Source organism: Lactuca virosa, chromosome 5 (assembly GCF_052849685.1).
Source record: "Lactuca virosa cultivar CGN04683 chromosome 5, Lactuca_virosa_CGN04683_v6, whole genome shotgun sequence".
NCBI lineage: Eukaryota > Viridiplantae > Streptophyta > Magnoliopsida > Asterales > Asteraceae > Lactuca > Lactuca virosa.
Window position 1 is genome coordinate 93,574,933 of NC_136430.1, and position 27,000 is coordinate 93,601,932.

General features: G+C 34.3%; 1 protein-coding gene across 2 annotated transcripts; it reads left to right on the forward strand.

Moving 5' to 3' along the window:
- Nucleotides 1-601: 601 nt before the first annotated feature.
- LOC145115251 (S-adenosyl-L-methionine-dependent methyltransferases superfamily protein) lies at nucleotides 602-4,129 on the forward strand. Of its 2 annotated transcripts, XM_079051503.1 has the most exons (8): nucleotides 617-1,794; nucleotides 1,882-2,031; nucleotides 2,120-2,390; nucleotides 2,475-2,567; nucleotides 2,646-2,820; nucleotides 2,926-3,168; nucleotides 3,245-3,439; nucleotides 3,634-4,129. In XM_079051503.1, the coding sequence occupies exons 1-8, from the start codon at nucleotides 1,009-1,011 to the stop codon at nucleotides 3,830-3,832; spliced, it is 2,112 nt and encodes a 703-aa protein (XP_078907629.1). In that variant the 5' UTR covers nucleotides 617-1,008; the 3' UTR covers nucleotides 3,833-4,129. The 2 variants fall into 2 exon arrangements, with proteins under 2 accessions (XP_078907630.1, XP_078907629.1); XM_079051504.1 differs by lacking the exon at nucleotides 3,634-4,129 and having other exon boundaries at nucleotides 602-1,794; nucleotides 3,253-3,412.
- Nucleotides 4,130-27,000: the final 22,871 nt, after the last annotated feature.

A 27,000-nucleotide genomic window follows, 5' to 3' on the forward strand; every position in this document is an offset into this window, starting at 1 on the left:
TCTAATCCTATTTATTCTGCCTTTATATTTGGATTGGTTTGTATATCTTTATTCTAAATGCCATCAAACTCTCATTTTGTAGCTGTTGCGCAACTCCTTATTTACGTAGGAGCCATAAATGTTTTAATTATTTTTGCTGTGATGTTTATAAATGGTTCAGAATAATTCACAGATTTCCATCTTTGGACCGTTGGAGATGGAATAACTTCGGTGATATGTACAAGTGTTTTTGTTTAACTAATTACTACTATTCCAGATACGTTATGGTACGAAGTTATTGCGTGGAAAATGTAATGTATGGGTTTTGGGTTAAAACAATAATATATAATAAAAATAGTAAGTAAAAGTAAATTAATAATTTCTTTAAAACTTAACAGATTATAGTTAACAATGTTAAATTTTAGGACCAAAATTACAACCAAACTTTATCATCGAGACTAGTTTTACAAATTGAAACTTTTATGAGCCTTAGCTAAAAAAAAAAAGTACAAACCTCAAGGTACCATTTTTGCAGTTTTCTCAAGAATGAATACGTTTTCCCCCGTTCCATATTCCGAGTCAAGTACTCACTAACTCAAGTGACATTTGCAGTGACCCGCATGTGAAACCCGGAAGTCCGGAAGACATCCTTGTCGGGACCAAGCTTGACCAAACCCCTGTAATATACTTGTCGTCTGTTTACCTCCCTTTTCCATTCTTACCCTCTTACCGGAAAGTTAAATTCATGAGATTCTTTCGAATCTGTGATCAAACTTATATCGGAAGAAACAAGGTGCGAGGAGGCTAAGAACCACATGGATTTACTTACATCACTGTGTTTGACTGCAATTTCATAAAGGATTCAATGGGTAACTAACTCCACTCGTTTCTTTATTCTCTCTTGATCTGTACACCATTCTTCTTACAATTAACACTTCACTATCCATTAATGCCCACAACCTGTTTGTTCTTTTTCCCCTTCATTGAATTGACAATGATAAGTAGCTTTTTTGGTTCTTTTTAAATCCGATGGGTTTCAAGAAGTTGGGTTTTCCCATAGCTCGATTTGGTCGACAATCGAAAAAGTCGTATGGGTTCTTCATAAAGTTCGCATCAGTGACAATCTTGGGGTTATGTTTCGTGTTTGTTTGGTATATATTTTCTTCTTCAGCTTCTTCTGTCACATATCAAAGAAGCACTTTTGGTGAAATCGCTGAACCCGTCTCCGAAAGAGGGCAAATAAAAAAGAGCAAATCTTCCATTCTAATCAAGAATGAACCCGATTTGAATTCAGGAAAAGCGGAGGAGAAGAAACGGGTTAACGAATCATCAAGATTAGATCCCGTTGTACCCAAAAACCATAAGAAAGAAGAAAAAAGTGTCGAGATTGTTAAAGTGTCTAAGAAAGATGAGAAACAAGAAGATGAAAACGGATCTGAAGTTGCAGAGTCAGAGTCAGAGACTGAAAACGAGAAAGAAGACGAAGTGGAAGAAGGGGAACACTCAGTGGATGGTGATTCAGTGGTTGATGTGGATCAATTAGATGAAAACGATGAAGTAAAGGCTGAACATGGAAAAAAGAAGAAGTTTAAAGGTCCATTATTTGATCCAAAAGCCGAATATAATTGGAAATTATGTAGTACAAGGAGTAAACATAACTACATTCCATGTATTGACATTGAAGTCACCTCAAAACGAATTCAAATGTATAGACATCATGAGAGAAGTTGTCCAAAAAACCCCTTAATGTGTCTTGTTCCACTTCCACACGAAGGATATCAAACACCAGTTATCTGGCCAGAAAGTAAACTGAAGGTATAATCAACAATTCAACATAAACTATTGCTATTACATTTTTCTGTTTTCTTAATGTGTAATCATTAATCAAGAATCATTACACAGATATGGTTGAAGAATGTTGCACATCCAAAATTAGCTCAATTTATTAAAACACAAAGTTGGGTGGTGGAATCTGGTGATTATCTAACTTTCCCACAAAACCAATCTGAACTCACTGGTGGAATTGCTCATTATCTTGAATCTATTCAAGAAGTAAGTGTAATAAAGATTATTTTAATGGTTTTTTGATTTTCCTTTTTTCTTGGTTTTTTATTGATTGATAATTTTGGTTTTTTGATAGACAGTACCAGATATTGAATGGGGGAAAAACATTCGCACAATATTGGACATTGGATGTATAGATTCAAGCTTTGGGGCATTTCTTTTTGAGAAAAATGTATTTACACTTGCATTAGGGTTAAAGGATGACCTTGTGGATTTAGCTCAATTAGCACTTGAACGTGGTTTTCCTGCCATTATTACCCCTTTTGGAACTCGAAGGCTTCCTTTTCCTAGTGGCACTTTTGATACAATACATTGTGGAGAATGTCAAATTCATTGGCAATCTAATGGTTTGTTTTTATTTTGTTTTCCAATATACAGTATTTCCATTTATCTTATTTATTTATTATTATTATTTTGAAAAAACTTGGCAGGTGGTAAGCTTCTTATGGAGATGAATAGAATCTTGAGACCTTCAGGGTACTTGATTTTGTCTAGTAAACATGATAGTATTGAAGATGATGAAGGTTACTTCTCATTGTTTATGCTTTTGCTTTCTTCTCAATGGATATGCATGTTGTTTGACTGTTTGACTGTTTGACCAGCTATGTCAAAGTTGACCGCATCAATTGGTTGGAACATATTGGCTCATAAAACCGATGATGTCAGCGACATTGGTGTTAGAATATACCAAAAACCCGAATCAAATGAAATCTATTCATTAAGAAGAAAGAAAATTCCTCCTATGTGTAAAGACAATGAGAATGCAGATGCTACTTGGTAACCTATTTTGATATTTTCTCTTTCATCAAATAAATAATATTCAAGAAAATGAAAACCCACATGGGAAAATGGAAAATTAAGGGCAAATCTGTAAAATGTCAGGTATGTTCCTATAAATTCATGCTTGCATCCAATTCCTTCTGCCATTGAAGAAAGAGGAACTGAATGGCCTGAAGAATGGCCCAAAAGGCTTCAGACATTCCCTGATTGGATGAACAATAGAGAGAAGTTGGATTCCGACTCTCAACATTGGAAAGCAATTGTTGACAAGTCTTACATAACCGGAATGGGAATCAACTGGTCAACTATTCGGAATGTAATGGACATGCATTCTGTTTTCGGAAGGTATATAATTTGAAAATTGAAATTCTTGACATTGTCCAGGGGGGTAATTTGTAAATTTTCTGATTCAAAATTACAGTTTTGCAGCTGCTCTTGTGGAACATGATGTTTGGGTGATGAATGTGGTGCCTGTGTATGCACCTGATACACTTCCCATAATATTTGAACGTGGACTTGTTGGAATCTATCATGATTGGTGTGAATCTTTTGCTACTTATCCAAGATCATATGACCTTTTACATGCTGATCATCTCTTCTCCAGGCTTAAAAACAGGTAAATCTTATATTTCCCAAAATACCCTTAACTCTAAAACTTCAATCATGATATGAACAAGGACAATTTTGTCATTCCCTTATAACTTTCTTTCAATATATTCATATCTATTACTCATGACATAACATGTTATAAGACCGATGTCAATCAGGGGCAATATTGGAATTTAAAAAAGTTGTATATGTATTTTGCAGGTGTAGGCAAACGGTAAGTATAGTTGTTGAGATGGATAGGATATTAAGACCTGGTGGTTGGGCAATCATACGTGACAAGGCACAAATACTAAAATCATTAGAGAAAATATATAAAAGTTTACATTGGGAGATACGAATGACATTTGTTCAGGAAAAAGAGGGCATTTTATGCGTTCAAAAGACCATGTGGCGACCTTGAAATATCAAAATTTGATATTTCAGATGATTTGTTTGTAGATTATATATAGTAGCAACTTTACTTGTTTGTTGATTTTGAGCGGATTTGTGATTGTTGAGTCTAAATAGTGATAGGATGATAGTTTGGGGGTCGATTGTGGCGAGTGTAAATCTTTGAGGGGTGTTTTTTGGAATTTACATAATTGAATACTTGAACACCTCAAGGGCCAGGGGTGTTTATGAAATCTTGGTTATTTGAGAGGAACCATGTCTTGTTTTTTGTTTTTTTATTAAAAAACTTGATCCGGACAGTTATATATGATTGTTGTTTTCTTGACTTAAATGGACATAATAATTGAACAATTGGACATAATCATTGAATAATTGAAGAAAAAAGAAAAAAAAAATACTTAGTTTAATTCTTATATATGAAGACACTAATTGTTTACCTATTTTCTATTTCCTTTTTTTTTCCTCCAATCCATCTTATGTTAGAACCTATGAATATTGTAAAATCTGTGTTTTTGCAAATTGCAATATCATGGTAGAAATGATATTTAGTTTCATTAAACAATCTCTAAAAGAAAACAAACATTATGTATATAGCATTTTATCCTGACAAATATCATTATCATTTTTTTCTTGACACCTCATCGATAAGGTATTTTACCCTAACCATGTCACTTATAGGAAATAGTCACCTCTCACTCTTCTAAAATATACATCAATGTATGTTGTACTATATATAACATGTAGCATGAAAAAAGATATAGAGACATGATGTATTCTTCTCCTGCGAGGGACCCCACTGCACCACCACACACCAGACGATGTGGTGTTCACCGCACCACGGCAGTGACACCTCACCTCGTCGTGGTGTGCGGTGCCAGTACAACTCACATTTTCTTATCATTTTATCCATGCATAATAACTTAAGGAAGTATTTGTTAATGTAAGACATTAGAATCTAATTTGTTTTTTTATTTTAAAATACAACGAACAACGTTTAATAACATGTTTGAGTCATAAATATAACTCAATATTAGGGATGAAAATGGGTCCAAACCCGACCCGGAACCGGAAACCAAAAAACGAGATTTTGTGAAACCGGAAACCGAATCGGTGTATAGGAACCAGTTCTGGTTCAGTTCTCGGTAAAATAGGTGTAGAACTGAAAAACCCATAAATATTGTCAAAGTGGGTAGGATGGAATCGGATAAAGTGAGCATTTAATCGGAAAACCAGGTAATGTGTAACCTGTGAAACTTTAAAAAATTACATAACTCATTCGTTTGAAGTCATATTAACAAGAGATATTTTCCACCATGTAGTTTATAGTTTATACTTCAATTTAATCTATAATTTCATCATTTTTGGTTCTGAATTGAATAAGTTACATTCCCTCGAAGTTAGAGTATCAAAACTGAAAGTTTTTTAGTTTTTTAATTTTTCTGGGTCTGGTTCTCTTTGCCCGTTTGACCCGAACCCACTATACACAATACCCGTTTTAGGCTTATATTAATACCAGATACCCAACCCACTTTAACTTATACTTGGGTCTAGTTTGGTTCCAGTTCCGGTTTTTTGCCATGTTTTCTGATTTGGAGCTCATCCCTACTCAATACAAGCATAATCATCAATATAAGAAAAACTTAGCACTTGACAATGCCTACCTTATATAGTTAAGGGGTCATTATTGCTAGTTACCCAAAGTATGGGGGCACGTAAATCAACAAAAAGAAACTAAAACGGCCAATCGCGTGCCGACCAGATCCACTTTAGTCTACGTGCAGACAAAGGCATTAAAGGAGGCAGGAATTTGGTTTCCCTTAATAATATGTTTAGATGCGGATCTAGGGAGTAAACTTTTCTTGATTATAATAATTTTTAAGTAGATTATATTTTTGGATAGTGATTTTTTTTTTTTTTTTAGATTTGATTATACACCGGGTGTTGCTATAAACACACAAAAGTCTAAATCATCTCGTGATATGCTATGCTACCATACTTGAAAATAAAAATATGTTTATGTACCTAAGAAAACCTTTTATATGTCTGTAAAAATCGAAATAATTATTATATCTTCAATATACAATTATACATATTCTATAACAATTATGATTTGGAGTTGGACGTTTTTGGTCTCAACGTATTAAAAATGTCAGTTTTGATTTATTTATTGAAATGTGTGTAAATGAATAAAGTGACAACAATTGCTTCTATTTTATAGAGGAGGAATAACCTATTTTAAGGAAAAAGACAGCCTATGATCTATTTATAGATACAATCGACTCAATCTCTTGAAAAGGGAAAGAACCTAAATCAAAGATACAATTTACAACTGGAAATTAAGAGACTCACGCATATATTGCCCCTCAAGTTGATGTGTAGATATCGCTAACACCTAACTAGTCAAGTGAGTCATTGAAGTTTCTGCTAGAGACAACTTTTGTAAGAATGTCAGCCAGTTGATCTTTTGAATTCACGAAAGGGGACTGAATAATCTTCTCTTCAAGGTTCTATTTGATTAAATGTCGATCTATCTTGACATGCTTGGTGCGGTCATGTTAGACCGGGTTGTGAGTTATGTCGATAAAGGCTTTGTTATCACAAAATAAGTTCATCTCCGAGTTTGGGGGAAAATTGATCTAAGTTAATAACCATTTAAGCCAAAGAAGCCTACATAGCTCTTTCGCCATACCCCGAAACTCCGCTTCTACACTAGACAAAGCTACCACCTTTTGTTTTTTACTTATCCATGAGACAAAGTTACCTCCAACAAAAGTAAAGTACCCGGACATAGATCTCCTATCCAAGATGTTAGTTTCCCAATCTGCATCAGTGTATCTTTCGATATCCAAATGTGTATTCTTTAAAAACATGATTCCTTTTCCTGGTGACGACTTCAAATATCGAAGAGTTCAAATCACCACACTCATATGGCCTTCGCTTGGGTTGTGCATAAACTAGCTCACTACCTTCACCGCATAAGCGATGTTTGGACGAGTGTAAGATAAGTATATGAGCTTTCCTACTAGTCTTTGATATCTCCCTTTATCAACAGACACATGATTCAAATATTCTCCAAGTCCATGGTTCTGTACAATCAGAGTGTCAAAAAGTTTACAATCTAGTAATCCCACCTTCGTCAATAAGTCAAGTATGTATTTTCTTTGGGAGATAGATATGCCTTTTTTTCATTTCAAATTTAGCAAATAATTGCTTTTGAAGTCTTGAGATCTCATCAACATCGTCTCTTGTAATTATCATGCCGTCCACATAAACTATCAATGTTGTTACCTTGCTATATTGATGTTTAAGAAAAAGTGTATGATCGACATTACTTTGTCGGTATCATACTTTCTCATTGCTGAACTAAGTCGACCAAACCATGCGCATGGAGATTGCTTCAGTCCATACAACACCTTCTCCAATTTACACACAACTTTGTTTCCATCAATGTGGTATATACAAAGGAATGTCCATGTACACCTCCTCATCAAGGATTCCATGAAGGAAAACATTTTTTGATGGGTTTTCTGGGTTATAAAAAAATTCATGTGGTGGAAAAACACTTAAACCCTCAAGTTCACATGCAACCTAGAAAGGATATATGTTTTCTCTATTGATAGCAATAACCTATGAACATCAAGAAACACTAGATGGAGGCTATGAAAATCGAAATTAACATAAAGATTAGGGTTACATACCTTTTGATTATTATAGCAAATAATAAAATCAAATCCTCTAGAAGTTCCTTGGAAAGAAAGCACCAAAAGGATGGTGGCTCTAATGGCTCACACCCCAAACCAGAAACCCTAGAATGAGGAGGAGAGAGAAGATATGAAGGGAATTTCATTACTATGCCTTTAGTTAATGTGGTGAACGAAAATTACAAGCCAATATGTCTTATTTATAGTTTAAGTAACTTGCAGACAAAGTGAGATTTGAATTGATTAAATAATAGATTTAATCATAATTTAAATCTTTTCCTTTTATGCAACCAAAAGGCTTCTAGAAACCCTAGGAAACACTACAAAACCATACATACCATGGAGGGTTCTAGAATTGCTTCTTTTGTTCAACTATTAAACAATTACAATTCACCCCTTGCACATTTAGTTAATTCCGATTAATCCCGAATTAATTCCAGATTTATTCTGATTAATAATTAATCAATTCTAATTGATTTCACATTAATTTATTAATCATATAAATTAACAAATCAATTATTTAACAACTGATCTCATATTAATTTATTAATCACATAATAAATTAACAAATCAACTGTCTATTTCCAATTAATACATTAATCACATAATATATTAACAAATCATTTTCCTATAATTTCCAATTAGTTTATTAATCATATAATAATCTAATAAATTATATTCTCTCTCCTAATATCATTTTGAGCTAATTCTGGTCACGAGGGCAACCCAAAAAAGGACTTTGCTTCTAATTACAAGAATATACCAATTTAGTTACTGGCTTAGACACCTTAATCCAATATTTTTCACGTCTAGTTGGTGTAGTGGCCAATCCAAATTTGCTGCAAGAGATAACAAAACCCTAACTGTATTTAGCTTAGCTACCAGTGAGAAGGTTTCTAAGTAATCTATGCCATATGTTTAGGTAAAACCCTTTGCTACCAGCCTTGCCTTGTACCGATTATCTGTGCCGTCCGCCTTGTATTTAATAGAAAATACGCATTTACATCCCACTAATTTTTTCCCTTGGTAATGGGAATAATTTTCATGTGTTATTTTTATGTAGGGCCTCTAGTTCTTCTTGCATTGCATGCACTCATTTTGGATCAGACAACGCATCATTAACATTATTAGGAGTATGATAGGAAGATAACGTTTGAGTGAAGGTCTTGAGTAGCGTGGACTTGCAAGTCCACGCTAAACCGACTATAACACAACGATGAAAGACGTCTGAAGAAATGACATTTGGCACCCGTAGACTTGCAAGTCCCACTGTAGCGAACAACAAGGTGTAGGATAGTCAATCCAGTATAGATCTATACGCAAACTCACGCTCTCCCTCCAGGAGATTCTGGTTACAAAACGTGACATAATGAAATGGTCGATGTGTCATGAAGTAGTATCTCACATTATGTTATCTCTGAATCTTGTTATAGTATACTTGTTATAGTAATAGTATTCTACGTATAGTATTCTCTGTTATAGTATCCTTTGCATAGTATTCTCTGTTATAGTATTCTCTGTCTAGTATGCTCTGTTATAGTATTCCCTGTCTAGTATTCTCTGTTATAGTATTTGTATATGATAGTAATCTCCTAAACTATACCTATTATAGTTTACTACTAATTTTTGTAGTTTGAATGAATGAAAGCATGCCTTTGAAGGATATCAACTAATCAAGGGAAATGAATACTAGTGTGTGTTCTTGGTGAAATGAAGAACACTTGAAGATCTAACCAAAATGAAGAGATTTCATGGATGAAATCATGTACAATCACTAGATATTGAAGGATATCAACTAATCAAGGGAAGAAACACTTACAATCTTGAAGATCTTAGTGAAAAATCGAATGATACTTGAGAGAGAATGAGTTCTTTGGCTTAAAATGGTAAAAGTGACTAAAAATGACTAAGTGTCATATATATACCATAGAGTTTACGGCCGTAAACTCCATTTTATGGCCGTAAACTCCAATTCTTGGAGTTTTCAGACTTGAATGTTGCACATTGAACTCTAGAGTATACTTCCTATAATTACCTCTTGAAGGTACTAGGCTTTAGAACACTCAAACAGACTCTAAACAGTGCTAAACGTTAACAGAAACAAGTCTGACTTTGATTGAAGTGAATGATTGTACAAGATAGAAATTTCGGGTTGTCACACTCTTTCCCCCCTCTCTTCTTATCTTCGGCCGAGAATATAGAAAACAAACACATACATTCAAAAATTTCTCTCTCAAACACTCACAACAACAACTCATCCTTTCTCTCAAAAACATTTCGAGATCTTGGGCATTTTCAAGAAGGTTCTTCCATCAAAATCATCATCTTTGGTAAGTTTTTGCTTAAATCCATTGCTTAGCTTCTTGATAACTTCAAAAATCTCCTCGTAACTCATGCAAAATTCGTGATCTTGCTTCTTAGAACCCATCTAAGCCAAAGACCTCTCAAGGAGCTTGTTAGGGCCAAAAACAACACTGTCTTCTTCCATTTTCTTGAAAACCAAGAACAACAAGCAAAGGTGAGTTCATACCCCCTTGTTTTCGGTTTTACTTGTTTTTGGGGGGAGAATACAAGTGTTGTGTGTTTATCTATGTGTGTTTGCATGTTATATGTGATTTCTTTGGTTTGTGTTGTGAAAATGTGATATTATTTGTTATATCTCGAGATCTATGGCTAAAGTGTGAAGGATACATAAACAAAAACATAATAAATAACATACTTCAAAGATCTAAGAGTCTTTATGTTCAAGAAGTGAAAAACAAGGCCAAAGATTTTCATAAGTGTCATTTTTGCAAAATAACAAAGATTTGGTTAAAAGATGACATTTTCGGTTTTTTACAAGGATAATATGGTATATATCTATACAAAATATGATTTTTATGGAAATAATGTTTCTCAAGGGACCAAAAACATAAATTTTTGCTTATTGGGCTTATATTTTGGACCCAACGGTTTTTGGGCCCAAATTTGCGAAAAGGATGAAACTTGGGGCTGGAATTGTAAATTTATCAAAGTATAAATAAAAAACGTGAATAAATTAAATTCAGAGGTTGAAAATGACCTTTTTTTGGTAAATTGGACTAATAATGCAAAGTTTTTAGATTTTGGGCCAAAAGTGTAAATCTTACGGCAAATGGGCCAAAAATGTAAATTTTTAGCAAATAACGGCTGAAAATGTCAAAAGTTGTATTTTGGGCTGAAATTATAATTTAAGATTTTATTTGGGCCGAAAATGCCAAGTTAAATAATCTAATGGACTAAAATGTCATTTTTATCAAAAAGGACTAAAAGTGTCATTTTGCACCATTAAGGGCTGAAAATGTAAATTTTGTATGAAAAAGGGACTGAAATAGTCAAATAAACATTTTGGGCCAAATATGTAAATTTCTAAACAATTTGATCAAGGATATAAATTCTTACAACATGAAGGTTTTAAAATGGTATTTTTATAAAAACTAAGAATATCGTTATAAACCAGCATTGAGTATTTTAACATCGAAAGTAAACACTAAGTGTAAACCAAATACCATACTACAACTTATAACGACAAACAGATAAACGATTCAATGGTTGGGCCTAATATTTTCTATTCGTGCTTATTGGGCCTTCGTGACCCAATTATACGATTATTGGGCCCAATATAAGCAAAACATGGTTATTGGGCCTTGGTGACCCAATTACATGCCCAATGGGCCTTCATCAGCTTAAACATGATATTGGGCCTTAGTGGCCCATTTGCATTGCTAATATGACCCTAAACTTTTATCATATGCTCAATGGGCTATAACGTGTCCGTAGCATACTCGACAACCTATAATAACATACATGATTAGTGGGCCACCGTTGTCCTCTTTCGTGTCTGTTAGGCTTACTTCATATTCACGTAAACATCAATCGGGTTGTAAAACAATGTTATTCAATTTCATTGGGATTCAGTGAGAAATAACGGGTGGCACCAATAAATGTCGGCCGTAGCCTGTAGTTATAATCAGAGTCTCCTGGAGGGAGAGCGAGAGTTTGTGTATAGATATATACGGGGGTGACTCCCCCACACCTGAGCTGTTCGCTACAGTTAGACTCGGTCAGTCTAGGGTGACAAAATCTTGATCAAAACCGGCGTTAGGAAAAATGCCAAGACAGGCGAATTAGTCACTATTATGCATGGTTATAACGACTCACATAGAGATCCATTACCATCTAAGTACTCATGGGAAATCATATTCATACACCGTGACGATGCAAAGTGATTTATACAATAAAACAAAACTATCATACTATTTAAATTGGAAAACATCGGGTTTTCCGGGGAACGACATTATTCACTTCTACAGACAACAACTACAATACAAGGAACAATTATGAAAGACATTCACTCTTACATGTTTTGAAATCACATACATATACACTTATGGGATCATCACATCTTTTTTCTTAAACAGTTTTTGTTACAGAAAATATCGGATTTTCTGGGTTTTACAAACAATACAAACTATTTTTATATCAAACATGCTTATGAACTCACCAACATTATATATGTTGACCATTTTCAAAATAACTTGTATTCTCAGGTAACCGTTAGAATGAAGAATCATCAAGCGTGTTTCTGAAATTTCTTTTGTGCAATGTCAATCGTTAAACAATTTATGTTCTGTGATGTTGTAATGTAAACAATGTACTTGATGTGAACAAGGTCAGTTGTAATGTATTAATTCATGGTGATGTTTATGTTATGTTTCATGTATATTCATTGTGATGATATTTCAATTTAAGTCACACGAGCCCTCGGACGTTTCCGCCGTCTGGTTCGGGGGTGTGACATCGACCAACACCGAATGACTATATAAAGTTAAAATAAGACTACGGATCTGTTAACAACATGCTTGAACTGAGATGTCGTTATGAGGAATAAGACTAAAACTCATGCATGAATAAGTTATTGCAAATGAAAATCCACCTAGTTGACGACCGAAGATATCTAGGTTCAATGAGACAACCTACTTACATATAACATTTGCAATTCACAATGAGGGTCAACCCCAACTCATTCTTAAAACAAACAACGATATAGATTAAGCTTAAAATTGTGGATGATAATTTGAAATTCATCACAAATTAGCTTTTAATGATTATTATGAAGTCACCTATATGAGAGAGAAGTGAGGTCGCTTCAAAGGGAATGGTATGGACACATTACTAAGAGCTCTTACAGAACCATGCAAGTGTACAGGAGCATAATAGACACATAAATAAGAACCTAACTAGGTCAGGAAGAATCATGTGAGAGTTGATTATTTACACAAACAACATAACAATTCAAGGACATCGAGTCCACTGATCCTCTAGTAAAATAAATATGCATCTTAAGGGAAAGTTTAAAGGGTAACACTTAAGTATCCTATGCATGATTCAACTGCTATCTGGGTAGCTTGAAAATGTTTGATCAATTTCCATTCACGTGGGAGATTGTTGGAAAAAATATGGTGAATTGAAACGAATCACAAAAGTTCAGGGGTTGAATGGTGTGTAATCAAAAATTGATTTTTAATTTTCAGTTAGAATTCGTAATCAAGAACAATATTAAATATAATATTGGTTACGAATTGTGTTTTAATGTCGACTTAATAGTCTTGTCAGTTATGGTTTGTTGTATAAATACAACCACTCTACAACCCATTTTAGAGACACCAAAAAATGTTAAAGAACTCTCTCATCTTTTACTCATTTCTTGCATATTTTTGCTACTTCAAGGTAAAATTCAGGTCTAATATAAGTTCGAGTGGTCTCGAAGAATCACTTCAAGTTGTTGTATCATAGGAAACAAACACCCGGTAACGGACAAATTTGTTTTAAGGGTACTGTGTTAAACACATGCCTCAACGTTTGTATTTTCTTGTTTATTTTCGTACATTACCGCAATATATTTCCTAGAATTCTCACTTTGTATGTGATGAGATCGTACATACTACTAATTTAGCCTTAATCTTGGGTTGTTATTGTATTGGGGGGACTAAAACGTTAAATATCGTTTTTTTAGTGGCGTGAAGGGGATAGTCGTCTTGTTGCACCGTAGGTGTGGTTAAGTGTCTATGTTCCTCTTTAGACACAACTTATGATGGTTTCATGAATGCAAACCCATCTCAAGGAAGTTCAACTATCGAAGGCAACCCCAACGATGACACACCCATATAGAATGCGAGATGTTTATACAAAGGAAGTTATGTGTTGACTGGTGAGTGACCTAAAATTGGGAAAGGATTATTTTTTGTTATAGATTAAAAGATTAGGGGGTCGGGTGTAATGATTCTAGAAATAATGCGTTGCAACTTGCAAGTCATAGTCAACTTATGGTGTGGTGCGAATTAAAAAGGGCATGAATCAAATAAAGTCATTTTAAATATATATGAACACTAGCCTTTTATGCAACTTTATCCAAACAAGGATAATGCAAGAAACATATGAACACCAATTTGAGTAGTTTATGTAAAAACCATATTTTATATATTCTTATCAAATAAATGAAGATAACCTTAATGATTATGACAAAAGAATATATATTAACGACCTGTTTTTTTAAAGTTTTCATGGGATTAACTTACTAATATTTTCAAGTACTTAACATGTAATGGTGTTATTGGTTTTCAACCACATATTTTATACTAGACATATTCAAATATATATATATATATATATATATATATATATATATATATATATATATATATATATATATATATATATATATATATATATATGATCCACCAAAAATCAAATATAAAAGGTTACAACTTTGATGTTTTTAATCGAGGCTTTAGATATTCATGGGACAAGATACATCTTGTTCTATGATTGGTCAATATCTTTGTCTCCTCTCTTGAAAAACATGCTTTCTCTTTCTCCATATATTAGATTAAATTATGTAAATTTAACGACTAATCATATTAATTATTAAAAACGCAAAGCTTTGACAATGAACGAACATTTACGTGTAACAATCTTTCTCAACTAAAAACACATCGACTTCTAATGATGGGATGTCAATCTTGGTGTATTGAGGACCATAACCAACTTGTATATCATTATTCATTAGGGATCCTTATGATTCTTAATTATAAACAAAGTGGATCTTTACATGAATAACTATAACCAATTATATAATAGCCAATACAACTTAAAAGGATTTAATGGGATCCCTACGAAATTAAGAAATCTTAACACCTAAAGTTTCTTTTAATCAGGAAAATTTTGAGGTTTAAAATTCTACATCCTTCCTTATAAATTATGTTCAAATTAGAGGCGGCAAAATAAATGGATCTAATAGATCCGTAATACATGAAAATAAGTTCATTACAAATCAATAATGTTAACTTTTTAAGGGAATATTCAAAATCTTTTATGAGCTTTAAAAAAAATTACTCGAATTAAAGAAAACGTTTAGTTTTTTACAGATTTCAAAAACTTGCCAATACAGGTATGAGGTATCTAACATTTCAACACAAATAAAACTATAATTTACATCTACCAAGCTACCCTCTATTAACTAGTTTTGACAAAGATATCCTAATTACAAGTTAAATTGAAGTTGAATTGAGTAGGATAAAGTTGGGTAACCAACTAATATCTTTTCAAAACTTTATAAATAATTAATAAATTTAGTATGATAATGAAACTATAGAAAAAATCATTAAAGAAAAAACCAGAAATCTTCGTCAACATAAATCAAACATTAGAATTAAATTACAATTCCCAAGCTTCCTTTTGACAAAATAATTGAAGGGAAGTCTTTTTTTTTTCATTATTTTGAATTTTACAAAGTTCTAGCAACTTTTTCTTGGCTTGCTTTTTCTTCTGCTTCTTCTGGGTTGATCCTTGTTAGCAGCAATAGTAGTGATAGTAGTAGGAGACGATGGTTCTTTATCTTCTTTTTTGACCAACTCTTCATTTGACTTTGCTTTCTTTAACTCCATCTCTTCTTGCATACCTTCTTCATCATCTTCTTCACTTTTATCCACTATTTTCCTAGGCCTGCCTCTCTTTCTTGGGGTAATAAGTTGTCCCTGTTGCTGTTGCACTTGTACCTCTCCAATTACTGATGATGATTCTGCCATGGCTAACGATAGTTCTTTTGTTTTCATTGGCATCTTCTTCTTTCCCATCTCCCAAAAACCCTCAAATCATTGATGTCCCAAACACAAACCCACCAAAAAGATCCAAACTTTTTTGAAAATTTGATCTTATAGGACAATATTATGTAAAGAATCAATACCCACTGAGAAAATCAAAAAAGAATCAAGAAGGTATGGAAACCATGCAACCTTTGAGTATTTACCAAAAAGAAAAGACAAGTAGGATGAGGAGGAAATGAGGTCGAAAGGAAGTGTGATGATAAGTGGGGATAATGAGAAGACTACTGTCTACTACTCCTACTCATCCTTTGTCTTGGCTTTGGTCTACCCTATTTTTTTATATGTGCTTTTTATAAAATTCTAAAAATAGCCCTCAATCTTTATTTAAAATTCATTTTGACCCTCTAGCATGTATGTGTGCATGCCATGCCCCTTAAGTTAATAGATATCATGCAAAACGGGTCTATTGATTTTGAATTTATTGTGTGAAAGATAAAAATGAATCTTAGATTTTTTTTTATATATAAGTAAATTTTATTAATAATACGATAAGTCAATAATTGTTATAAAAATAATCAAAACAAAAGAACAATAGTACAATAAATAATCTTATATAATTATGAACAATCGCGATTGATTGATTGCTACATTTTCTTTAATTGTCGAAAAAGAACATTCATATATGATCAATTAATTGGTGATTGCTAAGGCGGAAAGGTAAACGACTAAATGCAAATATTCTATTGAGGCCTATTGGATAAACAAATTAATGTCTTTCTAGACTAATGAAAGTATTAGACAATGGGACGACTGATTTTGAATACATATATGCATGTATGTAAGATTGTTTTGTCTTTGATCCATCGCAAATAATGATGTAAGTAAAATAAATCGGACCCCTGGACGACACGGGCCATGTGTGGTTGCACATCCGACACATGCATATGGTCCGTCCCGATGTCATGATGGAACGATGGTGGTAACGATGTATATATTAATGTAGTTAATTTATTTGTATTTGCAAAGAATGTTAGACTAGACGCATCCATAACAAAACGACAAGGGAACGACAAGTTAATAGATATATTTTTACTCATAAACCCACATACATTCTCAGTGTTTAGAGTTGTTCATAAACGCATCCACAAATCGACCAAAAATTATACCCATAAAAAGATCTTCATACTTGTATGTGTGTTCAAGTGTTTGAATGACTAACCTATAACATCATAGATACACAAAAATCACGTGTTCGAAGAATCAATTTAATTTAGAAAACCTAAAACCAGACCTAAAATTTTGACTTCTCCCAAAATCGACCCAAACTCAAAGAACAAACCTTAATTTATATGTTGATTTTCTTGATAGAAGAAAGGAAAAAACCTAAAAATCGTTTATGTGTGTTGAACACATTGGACTAAGAGAGAAGAAAAAAACCTAGAAATCGTTTCCGTCTTTATGCTCGTGAGAGAAGAAAGAAACCCACATTGTGGAGAAGAGAGAAAAGAGAAGAAAGAAAGAGAGAAGAGAGAAAAAAAATGTGAAAAAATATGTCATTCAAGAACTTAGATCGCCTGAAAAATCATATTTGACCGGGGAAGATAATTGGAGTCTCGTTGGAGCTACCAAGGACGTTGAAGACCGGCTAAACTTATAATAGTCGGTTATAATGTTAATTTGTGAACATAGCAAATGAGTTTAATGGTCATATATGTATAAAAAACATAAATGACAAAATATGTAAATGAGATAAAAGTTTTTTTTAAGTCATTAACACTTACCTTTTTACCAATGTTTTTTTATTATTTTTTTTATTTTACATGTTTAACAAAAAATTGTTAAATAGTTTATCAAATTATTACGTTTTGGTATCATATAAGTTCATCCAAACGACTTTTATTTTCACTTTGTTTTTATAGCACATAAACTAATATATATTCATCAATCTATTTTCCAATTTACATTTTATCTCATGTAATATCTAATCCTTCCTAATAAATGAAAATAATTTTGTCACTTGTCAATCTCTCATGAATTTTGACACTTGTCATTTTGTGGTATTTTTGAAATAAATAATATCCACATGTCAATTTTTAGGTTTTTTTTCAATTTTAAAAATTAAAAAGTTATATAATACTTATAGTTATATATGTAAAGTATTAATTGTAATAAATATGATAGTAAATTACAATAAATACGTTTTTTCTTTTTTTTTTATTTTGAATATTTACTTTAAAAAATATTAAAAGTTTATATTTTAATTTTTTTAATATTTTTGAATCAACCCATGTAATACACGAGTTTCATACCTAGTAATTATATATGTTTAAAATATTTTTTAAATGTTTATCTTTTTTTGACATTCATTGAAACAAAACAAAGTCTATTATCATGCTAAACAAAATTTAGTCAAAATAAAGTATAATACCTTTTTTACGCAAGTTGATCTTTTGGGACCACTATAGCTAAATTTGGTAGATGACTGATTTCTTTGTGCCTTTCCAAATTCTGATGACCACTTTGTTTTTTTTTGATAGATTCAAAGTAAAAATATATGTCAAAAGATTTTAATCAGTTCTAGCAAAAGTATTCAAATGTGTTCAATTTAAGAAGTATTAAGGGTTTGTATGTGTCTTTTGAAACTGATTATTACAATGTTAAAAAATCAGAATTAAATAATCGAGAAATATTCAATTAAAATGAATGATGACTGCATAATTATACACATACCCTTAGAAATCATTTTTTGGCATCAACTTCGGGTTTATGTGTTCAATTTCTAATTATTATGGCCCTAAAAAATACGAAAAATCAAAATAATCTTTTCAAACACCGAAAAGTCGAGGTCTTTATGTAATACATATAAATAAGTGGAGCGTTTTGAATTTTTTCGGCAACTTGCTATTCTTTTTGGCTTGGTTTTTCATAGTAAATACAAAACCATGGTTTATATATCTTCTAGCCACACCATATCCGTAAATTTCAAAAGTTATTTTTGTTATATTGTAGAGCAAATTATTTAGATTTATATATTATTTTTATACACAGAAGCATTATTTAGACAAATGGCTTATCTCTTTGTATAGAAAAGAAAAGCTGGCCATAAAGGATACCTCCCTTTTTAATATACTGGATCCGCCCTTGTCAATATGTCATCTAACTCCATCAGAAAAATGTCCAGGAAATCAAATGAAAAAACTTCATCAAGCCCCTACCAAAATAGGACCACTCTAACTTCTTGAATAAGGGAAGGGGGACTCTGTTTTGTATCTCGAGTTTTGTATCAAATAATGAAGTTTAAAAGATAATATACCAAAATATTAAAGTTTGAACTTTGAAACTCAATTACAAGAGATAGAAAATGTATTGTAGTTCTTACAATTCTTTATACTAAAAACCATAATAACACACAATCCAAATGTACAATTCTACTTGAAGAATACCAACAGTTATAAACTATAACTACGGATGCTTTGAAAAAAAACAACCAACACAAGAAGATTTGAATGGAAACCCGAAACAAACAAACAAATAAAACACACACACAAACGCACTACTATTAATATTGTAAAATCAACAATGTGAAGGGTGCAAAAGGTTGAAATTGCTTAAGGGGGAGGAGCAAAAGATGATGAATAAACGAATGAAAAATATGACATTTTAATGGCTTTATATATAGTTTTATAAGAAATCCTAATGATATTTTAAAACCTTTAATAGATTTTCTTTTTGGATCGGCTTAAACCTTTAATAGTTATAAAACTGATATGAACTCATCCCATATTAGGCCCGTATCATGCCATAAACTCAACTATAGAACTCACTCCCAAAAGCTAGTTTGTAGGAGGGGATACCTAGACTTATAAGTCACCAACTTATAGTACTTTCAGCCGATGTGGGATCATAACAATACCTCACGCTTTGAAGAGCCAACGTCCTCGATGGTCACAGTTGACACCCCCTTTCGGTCCAAGCCACCACTCCGAGTCATTGTTGGTCACGGTTGGCACTGTGGGATCATAACATAAACTTTCCTAACTAAATGATGAGTATTTGTTATATGCTTATAATAAACTAGTAACTTCGTAATTTGTGATAATTTCGGAACTCACATAAAATAATAAACATACATTAGCAATAAAAAAATGTTGAATATAATTGGAAACTGCATGTTAATTCAACATAGTCAAATGCAACGCTTTCAGAACATATTAAATCCTAGTGCACAACAACGTTTTGTTGGGTTATGGAGCATGATCTTCCCATTTATTGAGTTGTGGAGCCTTATCTCCCCCTCTGAACTAATGGTTTGTGGTGGCATCGTTAGTCTAGTCTATTGTGCTCGAGCTGAAGGTATGCGGTGCTCGACACATGTGTTTGCGGTGTTCAACACAATGTTTGTGGTGCTCAAGTCCATGTTTGTAGTGCTCGATAATCATGTTTGTGGTGTTTAGACCTGAGAGCCAGATTAGTGAATGACATTTTAATTGGCTTAGCCACAAACAATTTTATAGGCCAACATGTTATTATGAATAGATCTTCTTGTTCTTTTATAACCCTAAACAGAAAGCATGTGCATGACGCTTGTGTTTCTACAATTCTATCAAAAATTCCTCTCTAGTTCATCTGTGACTTAGCCGATCACTATGATCATGTGGACCACATTAGTTGTTTATGTTTTTTTTTCTTCGCATCCTTATCATGTATTGTGTGTTTTATCGACTCTTTATCCTAACAACATAGTCATGCAAAATAAGTTTCCAAAGCATCTTCAACAACTTCTATGCTAACCATAACATTGACATTTAGTTTTTCCAATAGGACACTTATACATAAAAAGAATTAATGGTTATTTCATACTCATTATCCCTATAATATATACCATAGAATCTTTAGATCAAAATATAATAACTCTAACTCCTACAATTAATAACAACATAAATAATCATTATTAACCAGAAAATACCTCCACATCATTAATATATCCATAGTAGATACTCCAAAGCGGGTGAAACTCAGCACACATTATATTTCCAAACTTTTTTTTGGAGCAATGATCTTTAATGAAAGAAAGAAAGGTGTTGTTTGTTTTTTCGAAGCAAAAATTTCGGAAGTCTACGGACCACCTCTACAACCCTCTACAACAGAAGAGGAGGACCAAATGGTTGCAGCCTGTAATAAGAAGCATGTTTGTTTTTTAACATCTGCAGGCTGCAGCAAAAAATTGAAATTCAAATAAATTGATTTTACAAACTTAAAATAAATTTTCAACACCGTTTACCAAAATAAATATTAATATTCATAACTCAGTCCTCTTTTCTTATAAATGCAATTCAAATTTTACATTCAAAAATCAAAACATCAACATTGGATTACCAAAATAAATATTAATATTAAACACATATCCAATTAAATATTGCACCTCAAACTTGGGGTGAAAGTGTGATAACACCTCTTTCCATTTTGTCTTTCCATTTTGTGAATCTATAACTGAACACAAACTGACGGTATGACAATCATATTTGTATAATTGTATGCACAATCAAAATTTCTATAAGCTCATGAATGCATAATGTAAAAACTATAACTCAATTATCATGGTGATCATCAAGAAATTCATGAAATTGCAAAGAACTATTAGTTATTTTCCATCATTTATCATCTGGAAATCCCATGAGTGTCTTCAAACCACTAAACATACAATAACGAAGAAGAAGAATCCTGAGATGAATTATTATCATTGTTATTACCAATTGCTGATCTACAAAGTGCTTAACAGAACTAGCAAATAATGCATGAAAATTGGAGCTCCAATCGGAAACGAATTCTTCAACCAAAACCCATTTTTCATATTCCTCTATTCGATCCCATTTTATCCTCAATTCCACTTTCCCCAATCCAAGGTGCAAGCACAGTTTTGTATACAAGAGCTTCCTGCTCGTTTTCATGACTTCATGAGGTGAAGCCGGCACAGTCGAAGCAACCAGAGACGGAGGCGAAGACGACGGCGGCGGCGGCGGCAGCGTTGCAGACAGGATCGAAACCGGAGGGCTTCACTGCCGATTAAAACCTCAATCAATTTCATCAAAGATTAAAACCCCAATTGATTTCAGCACAAGTAGAAAAGAAATCAGAATAGAAAAAAAAAACCTACATGTCGTTTTTCATGATGAAGAAGCCGACGAAAAGGATTGAGACGGCGAGGGCAAGGATAATGACGAACCGATGGGTTGAGGAGGACGTTGGGAAGGAAGAAGAAGAATCATTTTTTGTTTGAGCGGTGTTTTTTGTTTGAGTCTTATTCTTTTTTTAGGTTAGGAAGAGGTATGAAGAGCCTATCCCAATGGTGTGTGGTGCAGAGGACGTACAAAGGTTTTTCAGCCAGAAGTCTTCTAAAAAACAAACTGCTGCGAAAATGAAAGTGATGCGGGTGTGCTGAGCCGCGTAACAATTAGTGGTCCGAAAAGGTTTTTAACTTTTTTACAAAAAACAAACAACACCAAAGAAAGAAAGAAATGAATTTATATTAGACCTATGTGGATATTCAATCTGCCAATTTCACTAAAACATACTGTCACCATGGGCATTCCACAAATACTAGCTTGTATTTGTGGTGATTCTGGTGCATTTTTCATAAGTTATACTCTTTTCTCATACTTGTGAATCATTATTGAGATCCTTAGCAATTTGAAAACATAAATAGAAGTAGAAGCAACATTAACGATGGGAGTCTAGTGGTTAGTAAAAGAAATTTCGTAAAAAATATTTATTTTTCAAAACCTAGTATCTCAAAAAAAATTGCTAGTGCTTTGTGATTTACTCCCATGCGATGAGCCTTTGGTGGGGTTTGACATTAATTGTCTAGAGGGTACCCTTTTCAGAAAAAAAGCAATGTATTTCATTAAGTTTTAATTTATTATTAAGTGAATTGATGAATCGTTGTTGATATCGTTCAAAGTTTCACAACATACATAAAAAAAATGAGTTTCATTATGTAACAACCGCAGATTCGGGCTAGATAATTAAGAAATAATAAGTGATAAAATGACATTTTAATAGAAGATTATTTAGGATAAATAATCTTAACCAAAGTTATATTATATGTGACAATGATTCTGTACATACAAAGAATTCTGAAATCCGACTTTGTATGAAGAATTTATGCTTCTTTGATGTTTCGCGATTAAACCGACACGACTGTGCGCGTTGTAAAAAATGAATTTTAGATAGGTTGTTTATTAGTCTAAGTAATCTAAACGAAAGTTGTAGTAATAGTATAAGCGAGAGCGTGCATATAGAGAACGTCCAAATCTGACTTCGTATGAGGAAATTATGATTTTTCGAAGTTTCAACGCATCAATGCGGACACATAAATCGAAATTTAAAACAATTGATTGTTAGCGGAAACAATCTAAATGAGAATTGAAGATCTCGTTACTATGAGCCCTTCGATATAAAGACAGTCGAGAACGGATTTCGTATGACGGAGTTATGAGTTTCACACAAACTTTAACAGTCTAAATCGGTCTAAATATGAATTTTAGTTAGATTAAGAATTAGTTGTTGAGACCTAAAGAAAAGTTGTAAAGCTCGTTGAGAGGATTCCGAGGATATAAAGAATGTTGAAAATGGAGATTGTATGTGAAAGTTACAGCAGTTTGAAGATTCATGAAAATATATGTTGAGGGTGACGTGGCAGCACCGGAGTGCGCCAGATGGCATGTCGGGAGACCGCCTCCTCCAAGAGACAAGGTGACGTGACACCACAAGATTTGGACACGTGACACTACGAAATGGTGACATGTGGCATTGATCTAGAATAATGACGCAGACCAAGGAGCGGCTGGCACATGACACAAACCTAGTGGAGACACGTAAGCACTAAGGCGCGACGCGCCTCTTGTCTGGGCGCGATGCGCCCACTGTACACTATATATATATATATATCTTTTGGATTTCACTCATTTCCCTCACTAATTCATTCACAATCTCTCTGAAATCTCTCTAGTCTTTGAGTTTGATTCTTCACAACTTTTAGAACATTTTAGTAGAAACTCCAGAGCTCTAGGAGTTCGACGAAAAGAAGTGTTCATGTAACTTCCCAAAAATTATAAGGTAAAAATTTCATTTTTAATTCAACCATAAATACCATTTATCCTTTTCAATAATTCAAAAGCATATCAAAGAAAAAATAGTTACCAGAGTACAATCCACAAATCACAAAATGCGAAAACAAGAGTGGATGCACTGGGATCAAGCCGAACCCTTCCCTTCGAACCAGAAGTACCTGAAACAATAACCATAAAACCATAAGCACAAAGCTTAGCGAGTTCCCCAAAATACCACATACCATACATACACACACACATACATCGGGCCCCACCTGACTTTGGGCCTTGCCCGGTATTCATTGGGCCTCGCCCGATCTCCATCGGACGCCGCCCGACATTAGCCTCCACCCGATATGCATAAAAACACATACAACATATGCAAGAGTCATACAGACAGCTAGAATACAAATAACAATAATCCATGGGCCGATATTGGTGCCTTCGACCCGCCAAACACTGTGAGGAGACTCACCACAATCTGAGATAACCGAAACACACGCGCTGCTGCTACCGGGTTCCTCACAGTAAACACAACCAAATTATCCCTAGTCAATAATTAAGATAATTCCCCATAATCCAAGGCCCAATTCATTTTTATCATTACAATAGGAAAAATACCATTTTACCCTTCCCATATCTGACCCAACAACTAATGACCCAACTTCCAAAAGACCTAAGTCCCAAAAGGCCCAAAAAGGGAGTCTCATGAGTACGCCTCGCGTACTAGACTCGTACGCCCCGCGTACTGCCTGATGATGCTCAACGTACAACCTGCCAAAGCAAGGAATCAGGGAAACCATGCATTACGCTGAGCGTACGCATACGTACGCCAAACGTACTCCGTAGGTAACCAAATCCCACTTTAAGCACTTAATGGTTAAGACCAAAACATCCAAAATCAGATCTAACCTCTAAGGGATGTCTTAATTGTAAGGTCCCAATTCAAAGATCCAAACCAGTGATCAAAACAAACAAGAACAAGAATGAGTAGAAGAAGAAGAAGATTATCAAGCAATGCACACGCCTATTAGAAAAGAACGGCTGGTACACCTTGACAAGCACACACACTTCGACCGTAAACTCTATGGATACGTCACTTCGGACTGACAGACTCCGACACTATATATAGGGACAGACTGGGCATGAATGGGGTTCATGGCCGAACACACGTTTACGACCGTAAACACCAACCCAGCCGTAAACAAACACAAACACATACATTACAAGATCAAGACCCTGTAAGACTTATACAAATGATTGCCTAGCCCAAACCACTAATCTATGACCTATCAATCTCCCCCTTGGTTTGCGGCTAGCATGAGCTCGGTCTTCTTTTATCTTGGATTCTCCAACAACACCACATCTGATTTACCTATTGACCCCATCCATAGCCTCTTGTCAATTATCTTAGCAATAATTCCTGTGAACTCCTTAGTGGCTGCCTCCATGATTTCCGATTTGTAAATTATCTGATGTCTTGCCAAGGTGTGAATATCTCTTTCCCTGAACCTCAGAAGATCTTTAGCTTCAACAAGTCGAAGGACAGTGTCACTGTCTGAAAACTTGATTACTGTAGTGGCTGTGACCTCATCAAAAGCCCAGAATTCCATCCGATCTAGATATCCATCTTGAAAATGTTGAGGAATTGAAATTTCTTTCAACTGTTTAGTAGCAGGCCACAACACTATCTTCATTGGCTCGTTTGTTTTGGGATCGAGCACCTCCGGATCTCTTCAAATCATAGAGTTAGTTGTCGTCATTCCAGAAATTTTTTCGTTGACCTGTCGCTCCAAAAAGAACTTGAAATTGAAAGCCTGAGGGTCCTTGGAGGGATTGTGGAATGGAGCATTTGAGAGTTCCGTAAGATCGACTTTTGTCCAAGAACAAAAGTCGTGAGTACTCTTTTAGTATTCAGGAGCGCCAAAGTTCCTCTTCACCAACCACAGTTTTAAGTCAACATGATATCCCCACATCTTAATTCCCGATCGATTTCCAAACTTGTCACCAAACCTCCGTTTTTCAAGATCAGTCACTGTTAGTTGATGCTGGTCTGCACTTCGATTCTCATCAGAGTTCTTCATAAACAGCCATCCTTCTTTCTTCTCAGCAGTAACTTTTCTCTTAGAATGCTTGATAGTAATTCGAGTGTTGGCATTTACAGGTTCAGTTTCGAATCGATCGATAATTCGTGTGGTTCTGGGAGGTGGAGGATCCACAGGGTTGTCATTTAGAGAAGGCTAGACAGGGACGCTGGAAAGACCTTTAGTTGCTACTGGCTGATCGACAGATGACTTGAATTTGTCACCAAGTTCTTCATAAAGTTTATTCTTCAAGTCATAGTAGCATGCAGTCAAAGCTCCAAGGCGAGTTTGGAGATCAGTTATTTGCTTTGATTTGGCCCTGTTGTCAGCTTCAACATCTGAAAAACGAATGTCAAGTTTACCTATCAAAACATATTTTTCAATGATCGTCTGTTTCAACACACCAATCTCAACCATGAGCTCTGTGTTGGAAGGCTCAACTCCCCCGGATCTACCTTCCTCAATAGATATGCCTTTTCCGTGAGGAGGAAGGCCTGTTGCTTCTTGTGCTGCCAAGGCCTGTGCAAGTCTCTCAAAAGAGATGTCATGATCAGGCTTTGGGAGGGAGGAACCTCCAGGAGCTGAAGAACTCCCTGCTTCAAAGATGGTTCTTGGTCCTTCATGATCAGGAGTAGTTGGAACGGTTGTAGTAGTAGCTGATGTTGTGATTGCAGGCTGAATGGGTGAGGTCTGTTCCCGAATTAGTACCCGCCGGCCTCGGATCATGTCTTCTTCTCTTCAATGGAGGCTGGGAGGTTTGTGTCACAAGCGGATCACTCACAGATGGCGTAGAGGTTGGAGCATCAACATTAAGGGGAGGAATCCTTGATGCTGCATGTGTATCAATTGGAATACTGACCATCTGTTCAGAGGTAGGAGGCGTAGCTTCTTGAACATTATCCACTTCCCGTGTCTCTGTTGTCAGTTGATCAACTTCATAGACACCGTCAAAGAAGGAGTCAAGGTCCTCATTTGTGGGGTAATAGTCATCCGCAAACTCAAAACTCATTTCCAAATCATCATGTCTAGCCAGGTTACCACCAATAATTTAGTCATCATCACTGAAACCTTCATCATTACCATCATCATTACCCTCATCATCACCATCACCACCCGCGTCTTGACTCTTGTTAAAGTCACTCTGTACCTCCACGTTGATCAT

Excerpts from the sequence above, each read along its gene's own strand:
- LOC145115251 (XM_079051503.1), top strand. The coding sequence starts at position 1,009 with ATGGGTTTCAAGAAGTTGGGTTTTCCCATAGCTCGATTTGGTCGACAA. Across the intron at positions 2,568-2,645 it reads TAGTATTGAAGATGATGAAG|CTATGTCAAAGTTGACCGCA; the intron begins GTTACTTCTCAT and ends CTGTTTGACCAG. Across the intron at positions 3,440-3,633 it reads TTCTCCAGGCTTAAAAACAG|GTGTAGGCAAACGGTAAGTA; the intron begins GTAAATCTTATA and ends TGTATTTTGCAG.